The sequence below is a fragment of the Camarhynchus parvulus genome, chromosome Z (genome assembly GCF_901933205.1).
Source record: "Camarhynchus parvulus chromosome Z, STF_HiC, whole genome shotgun sequence".
Taxonomy (NCBI): domain Eukaryota; kingdom Metazoa; phylum Chordata; class Aves; order Passeriformes; family Thraupidae; genus Camarhynchus; species Camarhynchus parvulus.
In genome coordinates this window covers 19510222-19524202 of record NC_044601.1, presented here as the reverse complement: position 1 = coordinate 19524202, position 13981 = coordinate 19510222, and the positions used below count along the sequence as shown (strand labels likewise).

The following is a 13981-nucleotide window of genomic DNA, read 5'->3' as shown; positions in this document are numbered from 1 at the left end:
TTTGGATGATTTAACTCAGTGAAAGTAAGTGCCTGAATGTGTTCCATGGATCCTGACTGCTCATCTTCTTATTAACAGAATAACATATTAACAGAATAACCCATTTGGGTCTGAAAATATGATAATCACAGTATTTAAATGTAATACATGAAGGATATTTGCTAAGTTGCACAGACATTTAGAAAAACAACTCCTTTGACTACTGCTCTTAAAAATTTGCTTGGATGAACTACTTATGTGATAAAGAGGAGCAGAGACTTCTCAGATGGATTACTGTGGAGACCCTAATAAGAAATGTTGCGAAGTGGATATACATTATATTTTCCCCCTGGTTTTTAATCACCGTGATGAATGTGGAGCTGACTTTAATAGCTTGTGTGTGTGGTATCTTGACTAAATCCTGTTGTGTTTTGAATCCATATGTGTTTTGTTAGTCACCAGGAGAGAAAAAGTCTAAATTCATGTGCTGTGGTAGACATACCCAGGAAAATGAGGCAGTGGTAAGTCAGTTCCTTCGCATGCTTATTACCCTGATGCTTGTTTATCTTTTTATGTGTTCTCTGGCACCATTTACATTTCTGTTTGTAAACAAAATATCTGTGCTTTGGAGGCATTAGGTCACCCAGGTGCGTTCACTCCAGACAGCAAATTCAAGTGCAAACAGAATAACAGACTCAATGTTTCTGGGAAAAAACTTAATGTTGTATCTAACCTCTCACAAAAAGGAGCTTCTTGCTGCTAGTTGGCTGCAATGTGAGGGTACTTTCATTGTGGTTAGGAATTGCATCCTGCCGTGGGAAGTGAGAGGATTCATTACAGACTCTCCAGAGAAAATAGCAAAGGGTTTTGTGACAAAATAGAAGATTCCTTATATTTTATCCAACTTAGATTTAATCTTTTTCTTGTAAATACACTTCTGGCATCAGTTATTTTTTGCAGTATTCAAGGATTTTATCCCAATTTACTGTTTCTATTGGAAAGCTAATATTTTCCATAAATAGGCTCATAGTTTTTCTGTTAGTAGATAAGAGGCATTGAGATGATCCAGATGAGAAAATAGAGCAGATTAGGCTAATTTTATTTTTTGTCTGCATAACTATAGGCTTCAGCATGGGTTGTAAACTTTTTCCTTTTTCAGTAAATGATCAACACATTTTCCCTTAAGTCTGACTGTAAGGAAGTTAGCCAAATAGGTAACCACAGTGACAATGCAATTTGAAAAGGATGTCTGTCATCTATGTAGCAGTTGTCCTCTGCAGGGCCAATAAAGAAAAATGCCAAAAACAAATCAGATCTTGTAGCATCTTGGTTTGGTTACAAATTAGATTTCCATAGCCAGTGTATCATTGGCAAGGGGTAGGTTTTTTAGTTTAGAAAGCCAAATAAGTTATTTTTCAGGAAATGACAGAGAGGTTCCTATGGGATTTTATGAACCATGTGTTTGGAAAAGATTGGTTTAAAGAGAGCTGAAAAAATCAGAAAACTACTTACTCTTACATGTCAGCTACTCTTTCATTCAACAGTGACAGCTCCACAGAAACCTCCCTTGAGCTTCCCATGTTATAAGAATTACAAAACTGCCTGACTGGGTTGCAGTATAAATTGTTTTTCTATCTCTTCCTCCAAACCCTAAGAAATATGACACCTCTAAAAGGCCATCTTCAGGAAGAATATCCCTGAATCCTATGCATGCCTTTTGTACATTATTCCTACTAACACTGCCATTTTACAACTGGAGGAGTCATACTGCAAAAGAGTGTAGGGGAAGCATAAGGAAATAATCCTTAACTATTTTGTATTGTTGATGGAAAATATGAACTGCACGCTGGAAGGTTCCTGAAGAGACTGTAATCTGATTTAGGTAGATACTGGTACCATTAAAACTGGTAACTGTTAGGGAAGAGAGAATTTTTTAAGTAAACAAGTGTGAAGGTTGTATAAATTGGTAAGGAGGCATTTGAATTAGGAGTCACATTCATAAGAACAAGTGATTTTTCTTACGTACACGTCTTTTTATTTAGTTATTCTTTTTAGCAATGAAAGCCCAAGTTAGATTGCAGAAACATGAAATTTAACAGAAGGAGTCAGTGAAACAGCAGACTTGTTCTCTTATGTCACAGTAGAAAATCTATTTTTGTATGTTAAAAGCAGTAAGGCTGTTTTCCCAGGCCAGAATAGGTCATGGAACTGCTTCACACAGGCTGGAGCTGTTGGGAATACTCTGGAGATCCTACAGTGAACATTTCACTTCTCTGTCATGGTTTTTCTCCCTCACAAACTCTGGACAAAGCAGTGTCATAATTGGATAATACCAGGCTTTCATTTCCATAGTCAATAAAACTGTGTATTTTTTTCCTTGTGCTGTAACTTAACATTGTATATTGTACTTGGGACTAAGTGCAAGATCTGATTTCATATAACAGACATGACAGTGCTTGGGGTAAGGGAAGGGATTGAGTTTAACCCAACTTTTGAGCTGACTTAAGGTGAGATAAGCAAATCTTGTAACTGATAATGCAGTAGGTCTGAGTCTCTTTGGGGCCCCTCAATAGAAGTGAAGTGTGTGTTGAGCAGAGCTGTACTGCTGGAGGGCGAGGCGCAGGCACAAGGAGCACCTGCCCCAGGCGAGCAGGGAGGTGGAAGAAGCTGTAAGGACCAGTGCCCAAATGTCTGTGCAAGCTGAGTTGCCCCACTGCAGCTCTGGCATTCTACCTGCTCTCATAGCCATCAGGAAAATGTTCAGCATGTGTGAGGATGATATCAAGAAGTATGGATGACTTTTAGCTCTGTGCCTGTTCATACTCCCTCCCAACAGTCTCGATTCCTTAGGCATTCACTTCTCTTCCTTTGCTGCCTCTGGCAGACATTCTCATCTCTTCTTTGGGGCCCAAAGCAAAACCACATGGAGCAAACTGGTCTCATTGGGGCTATACTGCTTCCTTCTTTACTGTGCCCCAACAAGTTTCCGACTTCTGCAGATGAAAAGGGGCCCTTTCCTTATGGGCAGACTGCAGGAGCTCATGTAAGGGCTGCTTGTGTAGAAGAGCAATTTCTAAAGAGAGGAGTCAACAGATGTGACTATAAGCAACCCACCCAAGGAACAGAAGGCCTGAAGTCTCAGTAACTTGAAATGGTGGCAATAACCAAAGTAAACACTGGGTGCTAGACAAAGGAGAACTAGAACTGGGGGGAATATGTTTGGAGAGCCAAAGGGAGATTTCCTTTGCCTCATGCCTCTGTGGCCCATGTCAGTCTCCATGCCCTTGAGCTGCCCTGTGCCCACTGCAGAGCTGATTTTTGCTGCCCTGCTTTCCAAAAGATGAAGTCAGAATAAGTTAATGTGTTTTCATTTGGGGAATAGTGAGGTTCAGTTTTATCAAGGCGTCTCTGAAGTTTGAGTTGGCTCTAAATACTCTCCTCGTCTCCGCCTCTACTGTGGAGGGCATTCAGAAGTATGGAGCATTGCCATGAGGAACTGACATTCCCAAGTGGCAGAACTGCTGTTGCAGCTACGTGCAGTTACCACAACCACCCAGATGCTCTTACTGATCATGTAAAATATTGTTTTCCCCTGAAACAGTAGGATGGAAATAGGCTTAAAGTTATCTTTTGATCTCTACTATTTTCTGCAGTCTTCTAGTTGTAGTCGTTGCACAACCGAGACAGAAAATGTGCCATTGTCTGAGCAATAATGAAACACTAAACACGTGGAAATCCTATTAGTGTTTCATGGACCGTAGCTGTCATTTCATTTGCTCTGGAATTCCTTCCATATGGCCATGGCAAAGGTTTAAGGTTGAGTTTTCTTGACACTTTGAATGCATTAGCTGTTCCTCAGACAAAAGTCTGTCGAGTATGCCGAAGCATCTGAAGGGATGTATTTATTTCTGTAAGTAATATATTAAATAGAATTAGGGTCAGTAACCTTGGTCTTGAGACATAAAAACATGACACTAGAATTTTGTGGAGTCTTCTTTCCTGGTGAATGTTAGACCAATGTATCTGGTTTTTGTAAATTTATCTTTTTCTGCTTCTGTTTTTTGTATCTCCTTATTCTAAATGACACTGCCCCAATTCTCTTTTGCAACTATAATTTTTCAAAAGTATTGCAATTCACTTTTTCATGTATAAGTATGCACAATGTGTTAGGATTAATTTACCATAATAGTAAACCATATAGCCAGCATAATTTCTCTGAGTGAATGTGACAGTCATCTGTGTATTTCTTGTGTAATAGAAAACCAAGCTGAGATGTTATTACACCTATTAGTTTTCATCCCTACTCATGGTCACGTTTATCATTCTTGTCTGCATTTTTTTTGTTAAATTGATCATGGCATGATTTTTTGAGATTAAGTTATAGGAACTGCATATTTTTGCATCAGATTATCAGATAAAATATGTCCTTTTGTGTCCTATATACATATGTGACATAGGTAAGAACTGACAGGAGGTGGTGTCAATGTTACCCACAATACATGATATGCACTTTTGGGCACTGTGGGCAGTTTTTGTACATCTTATTAGTTCCTGTGTTCTTCCATTTGTGCTTTCTGTCTTCAAAATTCCCAGTGATACAGTACCAAATTTTGCCCATATATAATCCAGTTTATTTGCTATGTAGAACTGTCAAGGTTCTGCAACAAGAAGAGAAATGTATATGTTCTTCTTGAAAGTATCGAAAAAGGACCATTCATTTAGAGGTTTGGTAATGATCAGAAACAGATAAATTCAGGAAAATGGCAAAAATCAGGGATGGTTGCTAACAATAAGAAAAGAAAATGGTTTCCAGGATCTGAATGTAATCCATATAATTGGAACAAAGTGAAGAGGGGGAAAAAAATTATGTGTAAATTTGTTTTATACTCAGACCTGAAAGTTTTTACGATTTTATTAACAAAGACCTTAGGAATTCTTCTTTTGAAATTTTCATCACAAATTTGGTTATGAATTACGGTGGCAGAGCTGCAATTCTGCTAGCTTAAGAAATGAGCATTATTCATACTGATATCCAATGCAGAGATTTTTGCCCCGTGCATTGTTAATGTGTTTTAAAGTCTGTTGGAAGAATGCTTTTAATGGCTAATGATCTTGTAACTATGTGCGGACATCACTGATAACTATTGTGGTAGCAACCAAGAACAGTGAGATGTTTTTAGTTTCAAAGTACTCTTGGAGTTTTCTAATTGGTGTCTTAAAATCTGTGGTCCCTTATGTCCTAGTCAGGGTGAACTGCAAATTGTTCAGGGAAGTGTAATTTCTGGTATTCCAATGGCTATGGGAAAAGTGTTTTGCTTGTCTAATTCAGAGATTAATTCTTGCATTTTTCATTTAAGTATCTTTCACTTATAAAAAGTCATCTATCTTTTGAGAGTTATCTGTTCAAGGAACATGAACATTTTTACTAGAAAAGTAATTTCCTAGCACTGTTGCAATTTTTCCCCCATAGTTCTTCCGTCTTTATTTTGGCACTTTCATCTATGTTCACCAGTTTCCTTATATTGTTTTTCTGCCAGGGCCTGCAATTGCACAGTTAAATTTGTGCGAGGTTTGCTTATAGCTATTTTGTATCCATTAAGAGATCCTATCTTTCTCTCAGCTTAATGTATTTTTTGTCTTTCACACAAAGCCATGTCATTTTATGAAACAGTGGCACAGAAACTAAGTCATATGTTTTTTAATTTGCTCTTGTGAATTGTGATCCGGTAAATAGTGATGAGGCAAACCTGCAATTTATGCAGTCTGAGTTAAGTCATGTAATCATACAAGTTTATAAACATAATTGTGTTATTTCTTGCATTTCTACTTTACAAATTACTTTGTAAATCAGTTTAATATTTAGATTTAAATTAGATGAAAACATTTCTGGGTTGTCCACTTATTTCTCACAAATTTCTTTATATTTCCAAGGTCTAGGTGCCACAATGAGTAGATTAGAAATATCATTTGCACGGTTTTGTTTTCAGTGATACTCAACTTCAACCATAGCAGTTGCTGTTGCTTTAGTAAATTTTAGGTGTCTTTTAAAGCTGGATCTGAGGCCTCTGGATAGTGAGGGGCAAGTTAAAGCCTTTACACTGGTGCAAGGAGTTGAGGGTGTAAGGGTGGCAGTGTCTGTGTTTTGAAATAACATTACTTTTCAGGAGAAGCTAATGCTTCCTTCTTTCACCTTCTGTGAAAGCAACTGTCAAGTACATTGTTCAATGTCATTACATTTGCAAAAATTATGAAACTCAAGAGGATGAAGCATAATAAATAAATAAATGTAGCATAGTTTTTGGTGTTCTGAAACCATTTATGTGGTTTCTTAACCCATGTTGAAACACAGAACAAAATAGATACGTTCTTTGAAAACAAGGTCCACATAGGGATTTATATTTCATTTCACATAATCCAACTATTCTCCTTTATGAAAAAATGAGTTTTTAGATTTCAGAGGGACAGATGTTTCTCTGAAGACACACAAATGAATAAAATCAAAATGGAACTTCACTGCCAACCTGTGATTCACAAGAAAGTTACCTGCCAAGGGAGTGGTTGTAGCTGAGGGAGGAGCCCCTTAGACTTCTCCAAATGGTTTGGTAAATCCTGTAGCCAACAGAAGTGCTAAACTTAAAGCGGTGAGTGAGTCTTAGCTGACTTACGTGTAAGTGGGTGTTATAAGTTCCTCGTAATTCCTGGAGATTTAATATCAAGTAAATACAAAACTGTTGCAACACCTTAGCTAGAGACCCATGATCACTTTTCATTTAACTGCTTTTATATTTTGTTACCCATTCTTTCTAACAAGTTATCCTAAAAACTCCTTTGTTCTTGTGCAATCCAAAACAAATTGTTTCTTGCAAAACTATTTATTTCATGTAGTGTGTAGAATATGAAATGTAAATAATATTTTCCTCTCATTTAATTAGTATGTTAAGACTTAACTAAAGAGAAATGTCTCCATTGATTTTCCTTTGTGTATGATTCTCTTTACAGCTCTGAACCTAAAGTTGTAGGGGTGCCTTGGAGTTTTTTCATGTGTGGAGGAAAATTGTTTCATAGTTGCTGGCTTTCCTTCCAAAGTAATCTAGATAGAAGGGGGGTGGGGGGCAGGAAATCAATGCACCCAAATAAGATCATCTGCTTGTACTGTTAGGACACAGACATAGTCCTGTTCAAAGATGTAGAATGTAGCACAGGTTATTACAGCAACCCAAACGAATTTTGGTAATGTAAATATTGGCGGGAAATGGCTGTGGTCCTATCCATACTGTGTTCAAACAAAAGTAAAAGCATTTCAGTCTGGATTAAATAAAATGTTGTCTGTTTTTAATGTTGTTTGGCTAGCCAGTGAAAACCATAGCATTTTGACCTGTTTGAAAGGCAGGTTCTAGTGGACAGTAGAAAGTGTTTATCCACTATGGTATGTCAGGGTTTGCTCTGATCAATGCTAGCTGGGCATGTTGTGACAGAAACCCCTTTTTTCTGCATTCAGGCATAAACACGGTTTGCAAGTTTATTTCAAAGAACATTTTATTTGGCTAAGTTTTGGGTCTTGATGTGATCATCTGTGCTGAACATTGTTTCTCATTGTCCTGAAAATAATTATTTCCAACATTTTCTGGGCAAAACAGAAAACAAAGAACTCCTAGATAGAACAGGCACCTTTTCTGTATTACTTCTCTGTTGATTTTGTCTTCGTTTAATAGACCGTATTTTCTTGAGTACCTCAAAATATTTCTCATCACTTGCCCTCGAAACTGAACTGCTGACCTGAGAATCAAGAAAATGTCATGTTAGTGACTACTAATTAGTGGATCCAGAGAGTTGCTTCTCCTGGCCTTTCAACCTTCCAGAGGCAGCAGCAAAAGCTGTCACATGTATCATACAAAGAAAACAAGCATTTGCCCTGTGTGCGTTTTGTTTTGTTTTTTCATAGAGCGTACATAGCACAAGTTCAATTGAGACTAGAGGTGAATTTGTAGGTTAGGAAGAAATCAGCCTAGAATATAGTGCTTGCATTTATTTCTCTATTTCCATGCATAACATAATGCATATATTGTCCAGCTCTTATTGGACATGTGTGAATGTATTAGTATGCTGCATTTTAAGAAAGGGAGAAGAATTAAACCCCTCCCTGTTTTCTTTTTTTCTGTCCCTTCCAATTTCTCCCTGTTTTTTTTTCTGTCCCTACCATTATTTTTTATTTTTATTAGTTCAAAGTATACTGTATCTTTCTGAAAGGAGATATTTTAATGCTTGGTTTTTAATGTAAAGCATATAGTCCACGCTTAAGCTGTTTTTTTATGTGTTTGTTGAAAGAACAGGTTAACAGAAGATTCAGCCATATTTAGCAATAATCACTGTTGTACTTCTGCAGCTCATGAGCCACATTGGGTTTTTTGGGACCACTTAGAAGAATGACTGTGGTAAAATGTGCAGTCACAGCCATGTCACTGAACTGTTTTGAGCAAGTAACATTACCCTCTTTTTTATTATTTATAATTTTCAGGTTTTTAAAATAGAAGTTCTGGTGAGTGGAAGGAAACATTTTGTGGAGAAGAGGTATAGTGAATTCCATGCACTTCATAAAAAGGTAATGATCTTTTACTTTATAATATGTTGCTTTGTTTTGCCTCAGTGATGTTTTCCTCTCTCTTGTAATTGTGGTTTTCCTCTCTCTTGTACATGGTTTATCATAAAAATACATCCTGTGATTCATGCCTCTGGAAATTAATTCCTACCTAACTCAATTTCTTTGTTTTGCAGAAGCACGTGATGATTTCTCACAATTACTAAGTCTCATTTTCTTTTTGATTATTGTTTACATGCCATATGGCTAAAATGCTGTCTGTAGTATGCTTTTGTCTTCTTGTAAAGTCACAAAATAAATCCCATGTCAACCACAAATAGAGTGGTTTTTTTCCCAGTTAGGCAAATAATTTGTTAGATCTATACATTTTGTTGCTAACCTGCCAGATGTAAAGATGAGGAAACAACTTTTGTACATGAGAAAACCAGATACGAAAATGACTGAGTAAAGCATCTCAATTAATGTAATATAAAATAAATGCTAAGCTTGTCTATTGAATCATCTCAGTAACATATAGAAGGGAGCTTGGTGCTTTCAAGGGTGGCTATCCACTAATACTTCTGTAAATTGCTTTGACCATTGTTTGTTAAAGTATGAATTTTTCTCTCCAAGCTGAACTGAAAGACTGCTGTGCAGTTGTGCTGCTGAAAGGCAAGCTTTATTTTTTTTTCTTTACTTTATGGAGGCCAGGTATTGTGAAGGAGAATTCTGGAGGAGCATTGCAGCCCATTAACAGCAGTGGGACTGTTCTGAAGAGCTTCAGTCCTAGGATCTGGGTCAACTAAACGTCTCTTGGTTTGTAGGTCTGAGTGGCAGTGGGGTGTGGGCACAATCAGCTACTTTGAGTGACGTTGCTTGCCTTCATTGTGGAAGAGCTTCCTCTGCAAATAACAGACACCAGCATGGATATTTACAGCTCCTGCCAGTGCAACTTCAGAGGAGTTTATTTCCACCATTATGTTTGCTGGTGGTCCTGAATTAGCTCAGGAAAGAAGCATTAACCTGAGGATGATTTTGCCAGGCTTGTAAGGTGAATAAGTTTAAGCAAACTTGTCTGAGCAAAAGGCAACTATTGACCCATCAAAATCTAAAGACAAGACCCATTTGTTTTACTGCACCATAATTAAGATGTGCTAGTGCTTCTTGCCTATTTGCTTCTTGCCTCAGTAGTGGTATCATCTGCCATTTATTAATACTCATTTCCTTGTTTATTGTTTTACTACAGATATGTCTCAGATATTGTCATTCTTGTGTTCATATTAAATATGAAACCAAATAAGCAACACTGCCAGAAACAGTAAAATAACTCACTCACCCACTACTAAGCCTTGTGATATATGAGTGCTTTGTTTTACAGATGAAAATGATTCTGCAGTTGAAGGTAAAGCAGATGAATAGAATTTATTCTGTGAAATAGGCTAGGGCACATTAAGAGGGAAAAATCAGGATTTATATCCTTAAAATGTGCCCTATCCAGGTAGGCAGTCTCCTATTGTTAGAATAGTATAGTACTGTATAATGTAATGTAGTATAGAATTAGAATTAGAAATATAATTGAATATTTTCAGTTGGAAAAGATGTACAATTATATAGTCGAACTGCCTAAGCAATGCAGGGATGACCAGAAATTACAGCATTATATTAAGGGCATTGTTCAAATGTCCCTGACAGGCTTGGGACATCCTTAAGAGGACATCATCTCTTAAGGAAGCTTCTTTCAGTGTTTGGTTATCCTCTTGGTAAAGAAATGTTCACTCTGAACCTCGCCTGGCACAGCTATGAGCAATTCCCACATGTCCTGTTACTTGATCCCAGGGAGAAATGCTCAGCACCTCCTGCTCCACTTCCCTTTCTCAGGAAGTAATGACATCACCCCTCATCATACTTTTCTCCAAACTAAGCAAACTCAGTGTCCTCAGCCACTTGGTATCTATCTGCTGAGCACATACAGGTGGGTCCTTTGCAAGCAAAGGAGAAGAAAAGCCAACACCAAGGCTGGATATGGAAAAGGGATAAGAAAGCCTGTGGCTGTGGGCAGAAGCCTTTCCCAGGCTGCTCACCATCTGGGCAGCTGTGCAGCTGTTCCTTCACAGGGGCAGGACTTTATAATTCCCCTTCTTGGGCTTCTGCTGTGGCAGGGTATGACTGGCATGGTGTAGAGAGCAGCACCAAATTGTGTCTCCAGGCAAGAGGAGAGATTTGGGTGCTGCTGTAGGAAGGCTGCCCCAGGCAGTGCAGGCTGGTACGAGAGCAGAGCCCAGGGACATGGAGCAGAAGGTACAGAGAAGAGGAAAAAGGCCTGGGGTGATGAGCAGTGGGTCATGGGCTGGGTCTGGAGACCCCATCTGGGAACGCCTGTCCCAGGATCAGCTGGGCAGTGCTTGCATGTAGAGGAGTAATGATACAGTACCTGACACAAGTAGAAGGAGCCATCAGGATTAACATTCCATCCTACCTGGCAAAAAAGCAAAAAAGAGTGAGGCCAGAATCTATACTGTTAATAACACTGAGACTTTCCCCATAGATTTGTATATTTATTTTATTTCAGGAGTTGGGGCTGGGAGCTTTTAAGGGCTGACACATTCCACAGCTGATGCCCAGTCCTGTTTTAGCCATGTTCCAAGGCACCTTCCAACATCACTGATGTGGTGCTGGTCTCTTGTTTGCTGGAGAGGCCTTGGGGGTCTCTTTCCCTTCTCTTTAGGAGTTGCTGTGACCCTTCAGGGGAGCATTTACTGTGCCATTTGGAAGTAGCAGCCCTGGGCACAGCCTTCCCTGACTCAGCCAGGGGCCCTTCTTGCTCTGTAGAATGGCAATGGGAGCCAACGGGTGGCTGCCAGGATCCCCACCAGCAGCAGTGGAGGAGGTGGCCTTTCTGCTGCTGCACTGCACAGCAACACACGCACGCTGCTGCATGAATGTCACTACGCAGTTTTGGAGGGACCGCCCCAGCATCCAGCCCAGCAGCTCTGCATTCATCCTGTGTTTGGTTGGGATGGTTGTGATGGTGTCTTCCACCATGGCTCATCCAACACTGTTGCCAAATATCTCCATCCCGTGATGGATCCATGGTTGCAGTGTCTGGAGGAGCATACCATGGTTCTGAAAGCAATTCAATGAGCACACGGAGGCTGGATGCCACCCACAGGACACCTGAGCACTCCTTCTTGAAGCCCACCTTTGTGGTGCTCCAGGATGATGGATGTCCCAGAGCCACACCCACCTGGTGGGTGACTCATGTCACAGGGGTATGGTGACATGCTCCAAGCAGTCATCATCGAGCTGAAATGATTGCAAGACTGACAGTATGCTCCTCTTGCAGAGGGGGTACTTGGGCTTGTCCTCAGCCCATCGCAGGATGGACATGTAGCAGAACTGGTGGAGGGTCCACATCACATAACTGGCATTCTCCCAGCTGGCCAGAGAGATGGGACAGCTGGTCTAACTTCACTGTAATTTCTGGAGCTGCACAATTACTCCACGTAAAAGTCATGGATGACCGTAGTCTCACTCTCAGATTTGTCTTCCTGTACACCATTTTCACAGCAATAACTCCTTTTGCAGAGATTTCTTATAACACCAGAAAAACCATAAGTGATGCCCCCTTTCTCTCTCTGCAGAAATAGCAGCAAAATAAACAAATCTGAAAAACAGATATTCTAACCAGGCACTTTGCACCACATTTCACTTTGTTTTGTTTTCTTATTCACTTGCTATTTATATTACTCTGCAAAGGAATAGAGACTTTTCCTTATTTGTTCCTGCACAGATGCAAAACATATATAATATCTTTGTAACAATATACCTTTCCAATAAGTCTTACTTTTTGAAGTTGTAAAATTTTGGTTAGTATTGTTGAACAGCTCATATTCTGAACCTTAGTGCTTTCAGCGTTACAAAAATCCTAGAGAAAGTATTTGCATCAGTTTGCTATCAGCATGCCAATATGGTCTTTATCCTCCTCTCTTCCCCTTTAATTTGAAATGTATGTTTCATTCTAAATTCCTGTGAGTACATGGCAATTGGAAAGGTCTCTTTAGACTTGCTGCATATTCAAGGTGCCCTGAATGTTGGAGATGTCTGTAGACAGGAGAAATAAAGTTTCTGTAGAGAACACCTGTGGTAGAAAATGGACGTAGAGGCTGATGAGGAGATTATGCCTTTTGCTGGAGAACAGTGTGCCTCACTGGCATTGTGGGGAGGAAGGAGGACTGTTAGAAGACATTATTCATTCATCAGAATGCCAATCAATGTTTTGATTAATTATATTTTTTAAACAAAGCTGTTTTCAAGAACACATCTGGATTTCTGTCTTGGGTTCAATCTTTCATAGATTCCAGTTGTATAAGAAAGTAAATCCCCACTTCCTGTGTAATCTGGCTGTAGTGGAAAAGGTTTAAAATATTTTCAAGACTTCTATATTACACCAAGAGTACAATTTATACTTTTCACAGAAACGACCCACGGATGTTGGCTTCTGTGAAATAGTTTGCATAGACCATTATGTTTTGCCATGATTATGAACAACATACCTTGCCTGTCAGGCTACGCACCATACCCTTTACAGTATTATATATGTCTGAACAAAAGTTTTATTATTCTTATTTGGAAAGTTTTTTAGCAAGAATTAAATTATTTCTAGGTGTATAACATAGTTTAAAATACAACCATTTGTTCATATTTATCCCCAAATATCTTTTTATACTTCTTTCCCCATATGTTAATAAATATTGGTAGTTCTTTTAAAATACAATTATGCTAGAAGGTCACAATGCTAAAACCACTGCAGTGAAATTTGCAAAAAACTGAAGTGTAAAACATCTTTTTTTTGCAAGTTGTCTATAATTTTAGAATAACTAGTGTATACTCTACATCATATTGTCTTTCCACAATTGGACAAATAACTCTTTGTTTGATCATGTTCACCATCTTTAGGTCTTTCAGGAAATAGAGACTACAGCGTGTCAATAGGCATTAGGTCAGTGTTACAGACAGGAAGGTACTGTGGGCAGTAATAGTCCTCAGATAAAAATGTTTTGTTTTGTGTTGGGACAAGTCTGAAGCAATACAGCTAATACATACATAGTTTGGCTTAATGTTCCTTGACATTGTTATAATTATTTATAGCAATATATATGACTGGATTATTGTAAGCATAAGAAAATGGGCTTTTAATATATCTTTTGTATATCTGTATAATGTTGGCTTTATACGTACAACCAGTATCTATGCCAGCACATTAAATAGTTGGGGTTTGGATGTTTTATATGTAACAGGGCCACAGAGCATAAGGGGATTGTTAATCATCAGCTGAGTTACCAGCCACAGAGTATTTATCTTGTAAGCAGCTGGGTCTTGGTGGACGCTTGTATAGTTTCAGATTTGTCTGCACTCATCTGGAGCGTT

At 38.7% G+C, this 13981-nt stretch overlaps 1 protein-coding gene across 1 annotated transcript in view; it reads left to right on the top strand.

Moving 5' to 3' along the window:
* SNX24 (sorting nexin 24) overlaps nucleotides 1-13981 on the top strand; it is an 87114-nt gene that overhangs the window by 36607 nt on the left and 36526 nt on the right. Inside the window, exon 2 of the mRNA XM_030969241.1 lies at nucleotides 8495-8578. Coding sequence (XP_030825101.1) covers nucleotides 8495-8578 — 84 coding nt within the window. The remainder of the gene's footprint in view (nucleotides 1-8494; nucleotides 8579-13981) is intronic.